At 40.7% G+C, this 11,912-nt stretch overlaps 1 protein-coding gene across 4 annotated transcripts in view; it reads left to right on the top strand.

The window, feature by feature from the left end:
- The window catches only part of FERMT2 (FERM domain containing kindlin 2), a 122,006-nt gene that overhangs the window by 73,412 nt on the left and 36,682 nt on the right, over positions 1-11,912 (top strand). For 2 of the 4 annotated variants that reach the window (XM_072986883.2, XM_072986884.2), the window contains exons 4-5: positions 1,474-1,608; positions 11,293-11,325. In XM_072986883.2, the coding sequence (XP_072842984.2) occupies positions 1,474-1,608; positions 11,293-11,325 (168 nt within the window). The remainder of the gene's footprint in view (positions 1-1,473; positions 1,609-11,292; positions 11,326-11,912) is intronic. The other 2 variants (XM_072986885.2, XM_072986886.2) reach the window with 1 other exon arrangement.

Genomic DNA, 11,912 nt, shown 5'->3' with positions numbered 1-11,912 from the left:
TCCTTTCCTTTCTTTTTTTCCTTTCCTTTACTTTCCTTTTTTTCTTTCTTTTCTTTCTTTTCTTTCTTTTTAAGAGTATGCTTTAGTTTCTTGGGATTTTTAAAGTCCTCCTTTAATTCTTGACAAGCTGGCTGGATAGCTTACTGAGTGAATTATCTGGCTGTGGAGCCAGAGGTTGGGAGTTTGATTCCCCATTATGCCTCTTGGGAGAAGAGCCAACCTGTGTGACTTTTGGGAAAGCGGCACAGTCCCACGATGTCTCCAGAAGAAGGGAATGGTTTCCTACATAGAAAACCCTGAAAAGGTTCCCTGTAACTCAGAATTGACTTTTAGATGCATGATTATTGTTATTAATTATTGACAAATTATCTTCTTTTGTTGTTACTGTATGCTGTCAACACATTTCCAGCTTATGACCAGATGTCTTATGAATTAATGGCCTTCAAAAGGTCCTAGCATTAGCGACCGCTCAAGACTTGTAAACTAAAGGTTGTGGTATCCTTTACTGAGTATATCCATTTCAGGTTTTGCCTTCTCTTTTCCTACTGCTTGCAACTATTCCTAGCATCATTGTCTTTTCCTGTGAGCCTTGTCTTCTCATGGTATCTCCAGTACAAAATAGTCTCAGTCTAATAATTTTTGTTTCCAGGCTTGATTTGATCTAGAACCTTCTTATTTGCCTTTCTGCCAGTCCACAGTATCTGTATATCAGTGGTTCCCAATCTTGGTTAACCCAGATGTTCTTGGACACCAACTTCCAGAAGTCTTCACCACCAACTGTGCTGGCCTGGGTTTACAGGCATTGCACACCAAGAACACCTGGATTGCCCAAGGTTGGGAACCACTGATGAAGACAGAGAAAGAGAACAGGCATCCTTGTTTGAAACGTTTGCAAATAGGACACCATTCTATTTCTCCATCTCTGCTGTAACAGTGGCCTCTTGTTATGCATCAGGACAATCAAATACTGTGGCACACCCATTCCTTTCAAAGAAAAAGTCCAGAGAGTCTGTGATCCCCTGTAGTCTACAAAGGATAAACTGACTTCCTTTTGAAATTCTTTAGTATGTTCCCGTAGCCAGTGTATATTTGCAGTATGATCTCCAGTGTCTCTTCCTTTTCTGAATCTGTTTGAACATGTGGCATTTCTCATTTTGTTGTGAAATCTAGAACATCACTTTGCTTGCACGCTTTGGTGTCTCCTTTTCTTTTGAGACTGGAATGTATATTTGCTGTTTTCCATTTGTTTTATTTTCCATATTTGTTGGCATCTTCTTTTTAGGCTTTTGATAGATTCAGTCTCCGTAACTTGAAATTGTTCAGTTGGCGTCCCTTGTAATTATGATGAATCCTCAGTAATGATGTGTTTCGTCTGGTTGCTTTGATTTGAAATTTTGCCTTGCTTTAAATTTGTATCGCTTTGAATTCGAATTTTCCCATCACAAATTTAATTTTTGTATTGTCTTTGTTTAGACATCAGGCATCCAGAAGAACTCTCTCTCTTGAGGAAGCCCAGAGATCCAACGAAGAAGAAAAAGAAAAAGCTGGATGACCAGTATGAAGATGAGACACTTGAATTGGAAGGACCATTAATCACCCCTGGATCAGGTAGAGCCTATATTTTGCATTAACAGAGGGTGAATTTAGAACTGAAACTGGAAGACACGATAAAAGGAATGGTTTGCCATTTCACCTAATCTCTTGATGGCAGTACGGGAAATAGCATTGCCACTAAAATGTGTAGAATCCATTGGAGAGCTGTACTGTTTAATAATGATAGCTTTTTGCATTGCATCCTTTTGTCCAAATCCACAATTAAGGCTGTGGCAGCATGTCAAGTGCTCTTCTGGGTATTGAGCCTGATGCATCGCAGCCACTTGGCCTTGTCTTGACACCGGTATACAATAACACTTGTTCATTCAGTATAATGAGGGATAATACAGAATGCAGTGCACAGAAGTGTTAACCTTTTTAAAAGTCAGTTCTGAATTCTGAAACAATAAGAAATCTGTTCTTATTTTAGCCCCATTTGGCTTCCAGGAAGCTTTTGTTCTTACCCTTCTCTGTAGTACCTTTTGTTGTTCAATGGCCAATTCTGCAAATCATCCCTATATTTTTTTTAAAGTCATGTTATGCTCTTTGCATTCTGCGTATACTTTAACATACAAGTTGCACTATTGCTGGCTTCTAAAGTAGAGATTAGAGTCGGAGGATATTTGCCTAATGTAAATGGTGAATTTGAAGAGGATGAGGTGCTTATACAAGGCCTTGCCAGGAGGGAAAGGGGAAAAATGTACTAATACTAAAGAGTCCCTAGCATAGACCCTTCCAGACACACTTGCGCTTCACGATTTTTTAAAAAATTAAAAAAAAAACTTACCTTTTTTTCTGTTTATGAGACGTCCCTGTTTATAAGATGCCCTCCCCACCACTTTTCTAACCCAAAAATTAAGAAAACCTAGCTCTGAGTATTCGACCTCTGGGCTCATAACACTCAGACATTAGGAGTCCCTGTTGCATCTGAGTCTGCAGGCTCCACCTCCAACGAGGTGTGTTCCAATTGGTTTGTTCAGCAGCAGCTAATGTCAGTTCCATAAGACTCGTGATTGGAGGAAACTAAATCTCCTGACTGTAGGAAGCTAAGCCTCATGACTGAAGGAAGCCTGTTTACAGATGCAAGTTACTAGCCATTTTATTTTCTCCTCAGCTGTCTCAGCTTACTTTGGTGTAAAAGACACCCCTCAATTTTTAGTGTAATGGTTTTAGGAAAAAGCATCTTATACACGGAAAAATAGGATAGTTTGTAAAGTGAGTTGCCACCATGCTGCAAAGCAGTGGCCTAGCCTCAGGCACCATCTTTATTTCCAAGAATAACTCAGAAAATAAAGAGCCTATGCGTCTGTCCAAAAAGGTGAAGAAGCCTCATGATGCAGAATCGAAAACGTGTCCGGAGGGCTAACAGCAGGGGGAGGCACCTTGGAGAACTAGAGGAGGTGGCCGGGGTGGGGTGGGGAATGACTTGCCTGTGCTGTTGGTGCCACTCTAAGGACAGCAGTGTTGACTCTTTGCTTAGCTGACTTGATGTCTGTGTTTTGCCTCTGTGTGTCCGTGTGATTGGACATAGGCATTAATTTAATGTGTTGATCTTTAAATTGTTCGTTTTCTGCTAAACAAGAGGACAAGCTAATTGAGGCATCTAGGGAATAATGTTCGTAAGTAATTTTGTAAACAGTTTAACATAACTATCAAAATGTTATTTTCTTGGGATTAGATACATTCTTCCTGTGTAATGCAGAGCAATGGCTTAAATGCATTTCCAGGCTCTGATTTCTCTGAGCATATCCAATTTGCTTTCTGATCAATGAGTATCCTGTTATTGTTTTGTGGACCAGAGCTTATAAGTCAGTATAGAGTTGTTTGGACATTTCTAGGCTCAGCACCTCCTGTCCTGCCAAAATTATCATCTAATTTTAATTGTGAGGCCTTGTAGGCTCGCCTGAGAAGAAACAGCATCTTCTTCTGTATTATCAGCAGGAAGTAATCCTGCCTAACATTCTGAAGCATGTAACGAGTATTGTAGGGTCAGTCCAACCGCCCCCCCCAGGGGAAAACTGTAAGTGGATCACCTTCCTGATGAAAACATGACTGGTAGCTCCGTGCTCCAAACATCCTTCCTGCCTGTCTCCTTTTTAAAATGCCAGCCTCCCCTTTCTAAATGTCAACAGGAGGTGTCATATGCTTGTGAAATGACTTCACAGCTGTAATGGGTCTCTTTATTGCCGCATTAGCAGGTAACCAAGTGAGTGAGGCTGCGGCCCTAAGTGTGCTCACCAGGGTGTCAATTCTGCTCAGAATAGGGAGACGTGTTCCACCATTATTCCTGGAGCTGTAAGCAGTTTTTAAATGTCTTTACTTTAAAAAAAAGTTCCCTGGTCTTCTGAATATGCATATGCAGTTCAATAGGCAAAACAAATCATGTTAGGGAAATAATTAAAAAACAAATGAGATTGACATTCGTGTTTTTCTGACTGGTTGTTTTTAAAATATGCTTTGTTTCCAGTTGCTGTTCTTAGTCTTTGATGATGTTATTGCTACCTATACATTTAGTCCTGTGGCACCTTTAAGGCTAACCCAGTCACAAGCTTTCATGGACTGTACCTCATGGCTTCAGATACACTTCAGTCCAGAGGTGGGCTGCAGTCAGTGAAAGCTTATGCCAAATAAAACTTGCTAGTCTTAAAAGTGACACAGAAATACACCACTTGCATATTCTGTATAAATGCTAAAATACAATAAAACCTAGCAACAATATGAACATTAGCATATAAAAATTATTTTAAGGACTGTGTTATATTTTATGTAGAAGAGGCTTACCGTAGTAGAAGAGGAGACTATAAATAAATAGTTGCTGATTTTAAACACAAACACATTATGTAAGATGTCATTCCTGTTAGGATAGTAATGATGGACTTTTTTTAAAAAAAATCCTGCTCATGGCATATGCTTTTGATGCAACAGGAGGTTGTCCTGCAGAAGGCATTAATGCATTTGACTCCAAGTTACTGTTAAAGAAACTCTTACAAATTTAGCTGCAGAAAACATTAAAAGATTTGACAGAGAAGAATAGTGGGTATTTTGCTAAAACTTACCTCTGGAATATTCCCATCTCATGCAGCTTACTTTGCTGGAGTATTCAGTGTATACTTTTCTATTCTTTAAGATGTTTTTGAGATAGTAATTTGGATTCTGGCAATAACAGAGAACCTTGTCAGTCACTCAGTTCCAGAAACTATTCTTGGCCAATATGAAATCACAAACTTAAAACAGTTCGTGTTGTTTGTTGTGTGTGTGTGGGGTGTGTGTGTGTGTGTGTTTGTGTGAGTGGCTTTGTAAGCTTGGAAACATCCATTCAGATCCTATGTGCTTCTTTTATGGGAAGAGGCCACGGCTCAGTTGGTGAGTGGGTGTCCTTTTCATGACTTAGGCATGACATTTCTTGATAAAAACGAGAAAAGCCTCCTGCCTCCAACCCTGGAATGATGTTGCTGCCAGTCAGTGTTGACGATCATGAGCTAGATGGGCCAATAGTAGGACTTGGTCTAAGGCTGCTACTTGCATGCCCTAAAACACATACAGAGACTTTTGACAATTATATACTGTACCTCAACCCTCCGTGCACCCAGCAAGGTTCAAGTTGATAAGACTGCTGGGACTTCTAGGCCAATGGTTAAAATCCTGCTCTGATTTCAACTGTGATTGCTGTTAGATGCTTTCAAGTCATTTGACTTACAGTAGTCCTGTGAATTAATGACCTCCAAAGGTCTTATCCTTAGCAGCCCTGTTCAGATCCTGCAAACTAGAGGCTGCGGCTTCTCTTATTGAGCCAGTGCACTCAGTGTTAGGTCTTCCTTTTCTCCTAATGTCTTTGCCTTTTCACAGCATTATTGTCTTTTCCAGTGACTCTTGTCGTCTCATGAGAAGCTTCCGTTTATTCCTTTCAGTTTCTCATGAGACTTCAGGCCTGATTTGTTCTAGAATTTGTCTTTCTGGTAGTCCACAGTACTGTATTGCATTTATAAAGCTCAGCATTGATTGATTAGATGGTCAGAAATATTTTATGCACTGCAGGTTGTCCTAAATTATTTGTAGATGTGAGGTACCTGCAGTTTACTGAATTGTGTAACTGTTCTGGTGTGTATGGTTGCTGGGTGTATAGCACTTCATTGCAGAGTAGGAATGTTTCACCAAGGACAGTATTTGGACAGTATGAGCTGAAAAATAATTGCAAATATTTGAACTAGATAAAACTCCTAGAAAACTAAAGTTTGTATTGGACCCTACTCATGTCCTTGTAAATCAGGGGGAAAAAAAAACAGTCAGAGCACATTATCCACCCCTGCCTTAAAAATGTACAAATTAACTGGTCTAGATGTTGTTTACTAAGTTGTGCTCTGTGTGTGTTCCTAGTTTTGTTAGATTACACTGTAATGCCTGGGATTCTTTGGCATTTAATAATAGTGTGAGGACCTCAAGTGCACAGATAAACATCAGGATTAGAGATGGGGGTATTCATATACAAATACGAATACAGTACCCCCATCTCTAATCAGGATTGCATAATACTCATAGCTGCAGAACTTCCTTAGAACCAGCTATCCAAGGGCCTGCCTTTGATAGGCTCTTTTTTCCCCTCCCCCTCTTCGACATGCCTTTTTGTGTTCAGTAACCAGCTGTGTTTCGGTGGTCAGATCAGTTGTTTTAAGAGGGGAACAGCTTTACAATTCTACCCTTGGCATTCTTCCATAAAAACTAGAACTGTAAAGAAGCGAAGTTGGTTTGTATGGGGACCTTCATCCATTTTGGCAAAATATGAGAAGCAAACGAGGTGCTGTTCTTTGAAAACTCAGAAACATGTGAAATGTGTATCAGTTTAAGGGATGCAATCTATGGCGGAGTTTCAGGATAAGCATGGTGAGAGTTTAGCATGAAGTTTACTATGAGCAGTGGTGATATTTTATTTCACCAAAGTGCCAGTATGAGGTCAGGCAAGATGCTACACGGATGACACGTAACAGGCCCCTGATGTTGTCCCTTAATGAAAGATAGTGGTTTGGTGGGGCACAAGCAGAAGTATAAAAGTCATGCAAGGAGAGGGTTCTTAGCCAAAGAAGAAAAGGCTAGCTTTCAACCTCAGAATTACATATATGGATCTAGGAGGAAAAGATGTGAGCTCCTCTAACACCTCCTCTCCTGTATGAAAGAGTGCTTTGGAATGGAGTGGATGAATGTTTGGAGGTGAAAGAGTTAACCAGCTGGTTTCTCCCACAGTTGGCTTTCACTTGAAAGAGGAAAACAACCAAGAAGAAAATCCCACAGGGCAATTGTTACAAACCCCTTTTAACAGCTGTTCAGCTTCTAGCATGACTTGAAGTTATAAGAAGAAATAGCAGCTCTTCCCTCCTTTAGCAGTTGATGTGAAATCTTGGTTCCTTGCTGTTGCTTCTGGCCATCCCCTGGGAGATTTTTTTTTCTTCCTCTGAGGTCAAGCAAACTTTAAGTACCTTCTTGTTGACCAAATCTCCCCTCATGGCTAATCTGGTGAATGATTCTGAATTGGCTGCTAATAAACTTTGGACTGTCTTTGTTGTTGTATAGTCGTTGTCGTGTCTGATTCTTCATGACCCCTTGGACCAGAGCACGCCAGGCCCTGCTGTCTTCCACTGCCTCCCGGAGTTGGGTCAAATTCATGTCAGTCGCTTCGATGACCCTGTCCAACCATCTCATCCTCTGTCGTCCCCTTCTCCTCTTGCCTTCACACTTTCCCAGCATCAGGGTCTTTTCCAGGGAGTCTTCTCTTCTCATGAGATGGGCAAAGGATTGGAGCCTCAGCTTCAGGATCTGTCCTTCTAGTGAGCACTCAGGGTTGATTTCCTTCAGAATTGATAGGTTTGTTCTCCTTGCAGTCCAGGGGACTCTCAAGAGTGTCTTCAGGGGTAGCAAACAACAGCCTGGAGGGTTCTGGATGCTGCTTCTCCATTTAAAGGCCAGAGCAGTACAATTTTGCATGGCTGGGATGGGGACCGCAGATGGCAAGTAGAACTTGTTAGTTCTTCCCTGTACCTTTCTACAGGTTTGTCTCTTCCTTGTACAAAACAGGCTTTGCAGTGAAGGAAAAAATATCAGAAGACTGCTTCTTCAGAAGGTTAACCAAGAACACAACATTCACTCATTTGACAATGTGATGAACAGCCCATTCCTAGCTTGCCTTTGTTAACTTGCATTGGTTTAAAATCTAGTGTTACTCGGCTGAGATCAATAATGGGCATAGTCATTAAGCATGTGTAACTGTTTGTTCTTCCTTCTACCCTCTCCTTCAACATGGAATGGTCTCTACAGAAATGGGTATATAAAGACCTGTCTGCTTCCTCCCCCAATGATCCTGACACAGGGTGATCTATATGAAATTGGATGGAGATTGAATGGAGGGCCTTTAGTCATGGGGCCAGGGTACGCATAAGGAGATTGGATTTAATGCCTTTTGGGAGGGGAAAACATGGGTTGTATATACCCTTGAAATAAGGAAGTACTTAGAAGATGAATTTTTGTGCTTGGAACATTTCCTTTTGTCAGTTTGTAACTACAGACCAACAAGCACTGCTCCTTTCCAAGTTACAGAAAGCCAGATTTGGTCTGAATATCAGGAAAAACTTCTTAACTGTTAGTACAACTGTTAGTACAACAATGGAACCCATAACCTTGGGAAGTGGTGAGCGCTCCAACACTGAAGGCATTCAAGAGAAAATTGGACAACCATCTGTCAGATCTGCTTTGATTTGGATTCCTGCACTGATCAAAAGATTATACTTGATGATCTTATAGGCCCCTTCCAACGTCATTATCCCATGTTTCTATAGAGAAGCATTGTGAATAGCCTGTATATTAATGTGAATAGGCAGTGCCAGCTTCGTCAGTAGTTGTATTCTTAGGTGCAGACCTGCTCATTGGTTTACGTTCAGATTTAAGCTCCGAAGTAGGATGCTGGGTATAATATAAAAGGAATGCTTAAACTGCATGTGTAAATATGTCAAACCTTTAAAGGCAAGTGAAGTTTTGTGACCTTTCCATAAAGGGAAGAATATGTAAAGTAGGAAACAGATGGGGTTTCCTTGCAGACTGCTAATTTGTCACAAAAATGACAAAAAAAAATAGATGAGGAGGTGGCAAACTAGTCAGACATCTTGTAGGCTTTCTACATCTGTAAACATTAATATAAAGCTGGTTGAAACAACCTTTGTTGTGTACATCTGCTGTGATAGACACACACCAGTTCTGTTCACGATAAGCAAGCCCCATTGAGATGTTACCTGGCATCTCATCAATTAGCTGCAATTAGCCACAACAGGTTAGGCAAACCTTAGGGTTAGGGTTAGGGTTAACCCTAACCTTACATGAACACCATTAGGTTTCCAGACAAAATTGTTATTCAGAAAAATGTGTAGTACATTCACATATTGCATTCAGTTCCAGCTACTTCCTTTAATCATTCCTCTACCTTCAACAGCAAGCAGCACGTTTTTATTTCTTTTGTGAACGCCAAACTGTAAATGAGTCTTCAGCTACCACTGTTTTAATTTTATGCTTTCCCCCCTTCTAATGTGGCTAGAGTAATCTTGCTAAGTTGAAATCATCTGGTGGAACACAAGCATAACTTTTGGAGGTGAGCTGTCTTGACTCAGCACACAGCAGATAATGCAGTTAGTTAGCCATGTAAGAAGGACTGCCCGCATTGTGTGTTGTACACTTAGCCTCACAACTCTGGGCACAGCAAATAAGGGCTACTGTCGTTTTTTTTAGTTTGAGGCAGTTTGGCTCTAAAACTTAGTGCCATTTGTATTAATGTTAGCAAAACTACGCAAGAAGATTTTGGCCATTACTTAAAAATAATAGACTGGGGATGCTAGATTATGTACCAAGTGGTTGTAACTAACATCAACACCAAAGTTTAAATTCCATTTCTTTGCTGTCTTCATGACAAAGGCAAGAGAAGACAGCTGTCTGGATATACTGTATGGTGCTACTTTTAATAAGTCTCCTGGATACCCTACTGCAAACAGAATTATTTTCTTTATTTAAGAGAGGTTTAGTAGTATTAGTGTTGGATGGTCTTTCTGAGAAAAATGGGAATGGGCAGCGGAAGACCACAGTTACATTACCTTTATTTTGGCTATTTTGAAGTCTGTAGTTTGACTTGAATGGAAACAAAATAAATAAAAACCTGAAAATCTAGATTGTGAGGGTCTTAGGAGGTGGGCTTCCCAGTCACCACCTTGTAAAGGAAATACTTTTCATTCTGATAACCTTTTATTGTCTTAAGCCACAAGGATAGTGAGAGCATGTACTCCTAAACTCTTAAGAATGAGAAGAAGCTTGGAAAACACATGCGTAGCAAAAGGTTACAAGCAGCTGGCCGCAAAAAGACTGTGCGGCTAGGCTCCCATGAACTATTTTAAGGAGTGCTGGTTTTCAGGCTGGGGAACCATTCAAGGTTCCTGCAGCCCAGGCAGCTGATTAATTTCTGGAAGTCCAGCCAAGAGAGGGTGGATATTCATCGGCCTTCAGAGAAATGGTTCTCATTACCAAAGTGGTAAAAGCTTCATACTGTGACTTCTGTGCACTTGGTTTTACATGGAAAGGTTTATATAATGTGTAGCTTTTATGTGGAAAAGTGCAAATTAACCTATTTCACAAGGGTTCCCCCCCCCCGGGGTTCTTTTCTCCATAGTAGGAGCATATAGAATGAGATCAGGCAGTGGTAAAATTACCTCTGCAACTAACAGTGGACAAAGCACAACGTTTCCATCTCTCTTTCACTGGTCTGTACAGACAAAGGAAAGAACCTAAGCAGGCTGCAGTTGTTTCCTTTGCTTGATAATCATTGAGATTTTGGATGCATTAGCCAACAATAGCGAGCAGCTGGATGAAACTATTGCTGCAGAGTTCTTTGTCTTCTGTTCAGAAGCAGGAACCAAATATTCAGAGTTGGAGTGAAATGTCAGATGCTTGTTTTGGTGTAAAATCCTTATACAGCAACTTGGTTTTGCACAGTCAATCATGAGAGGCAGCTTCCAGATTAAAAAACACATTTCCCTGGGATGTTTGTTCCTTCCTTCCGAAGGTGGTAAATTGAGTACCCAGCTTGTTGGCCGGGGGAGGTTACAATGTGTAGCCTGCATAATTAAATTGTGAACCGCCCAAAGGGAGCTTTAAGAGCCATGGGTTGGTATATAAGCAGCACACATTTGTATTCCCTTCCTGTGGTTCACAAGAGCTGCATTGTTTTGACCACGTCCATTCCCACATGAGATATGCATTTGGCACCAGATTTTAGTAATTTCTAAATTATTGTGTTAGACTGTAACAGATATTGAAACTTGCATTTAGATTTTTGCTGTTTTATATACATATAATGCATTGTTTTGTCACATAATGCTGCATTGCCACCCCAAGATGATGATGATGATGATGATGATGATGATGATGATGATGATGATGATGATGATTTGCCTGGAGAGTTGTAGTACAATGTTCGACTTGGTCTTTTGCACCTCATAATTTGAATAAATAAATGCCTATAAGGTGCCTCATGAAGGACTAGAGTACACACACCATGTTCTTAGTTGCACCCTTGGTAGCCCTGTCTCTTTGCCTGTTTTTCACTCCTGTCGCTCTCATTTCTGTTTCTTTCTTTGTCTTCATCTGACTTTCTGACTGCCTTTATTTCCTTCTCTGTAGGCTCTGATGTTCTTTACATCGGCCCAGTGAAAGGTGAGCCCCATGTGGGTAGGATGTCTGGTGTCCTGTGAGCTTCTTTTGCCTGCATTCTTACCTCCCTAGCCCACAGGAGTCTGAAAATAGTTAGAAAGGAAAGCCTTCACAGTTACTTTTTATTTCTCTCCCGCTGACCCAGCCTTTTGGCTAGAGATGGCACACTTTGGAAAAATGGGCATGTATTTTCATTTGTGATTCATCAAGGTTGATGAATCACGAATGATGAATGTACAATGTAGGCGGGGTATAAATCAAATAAATAAATAATAAATTTGTTTATTCATTTGCTTTCAAAACCCTATAACATGGTTCCCCAGGCATCTAGAGACACCAAAATCATGAGGTAGCTTCCCTAGATTCTCTTATTTGGTGAAAATTGGGTTTCAGACATGCGAGTTACACAACCACAAAGTGGATTCTCACCCAGGAAAGTGTCCTTTAACAACTGGCTTGAGGAAAATGCAATTTTCACCAAATCTGGAGAGATAGCAGAGGAGAGTTGGGGGGGGGCTTCTCTGCAATTCTGGTGTCTCTAGGTGCTTGGGGGGGCTGTTTTACAACCCAACGAATTGATGAATCAAAAA

This window comes from Pogona vitticeps, chromosome 1, assembly GCF_051106095.1.
Source record: "Pogona vitticeps strain Pit_001003342236 chromosome 1, PviZW2.1, whole genome shotgun sequence".
Lineage (NCBI taxonomy): Eukaryota > Metazoa > Chordata > Lepidosauria > Squamata > Agamidae > Pogona > Pogona vitticeps.
The sequence above is the reverse complement of the archived record's forward strand: the minus strand, read 5'-3'. Positions and strand labels throughout refer to the sequence as shown.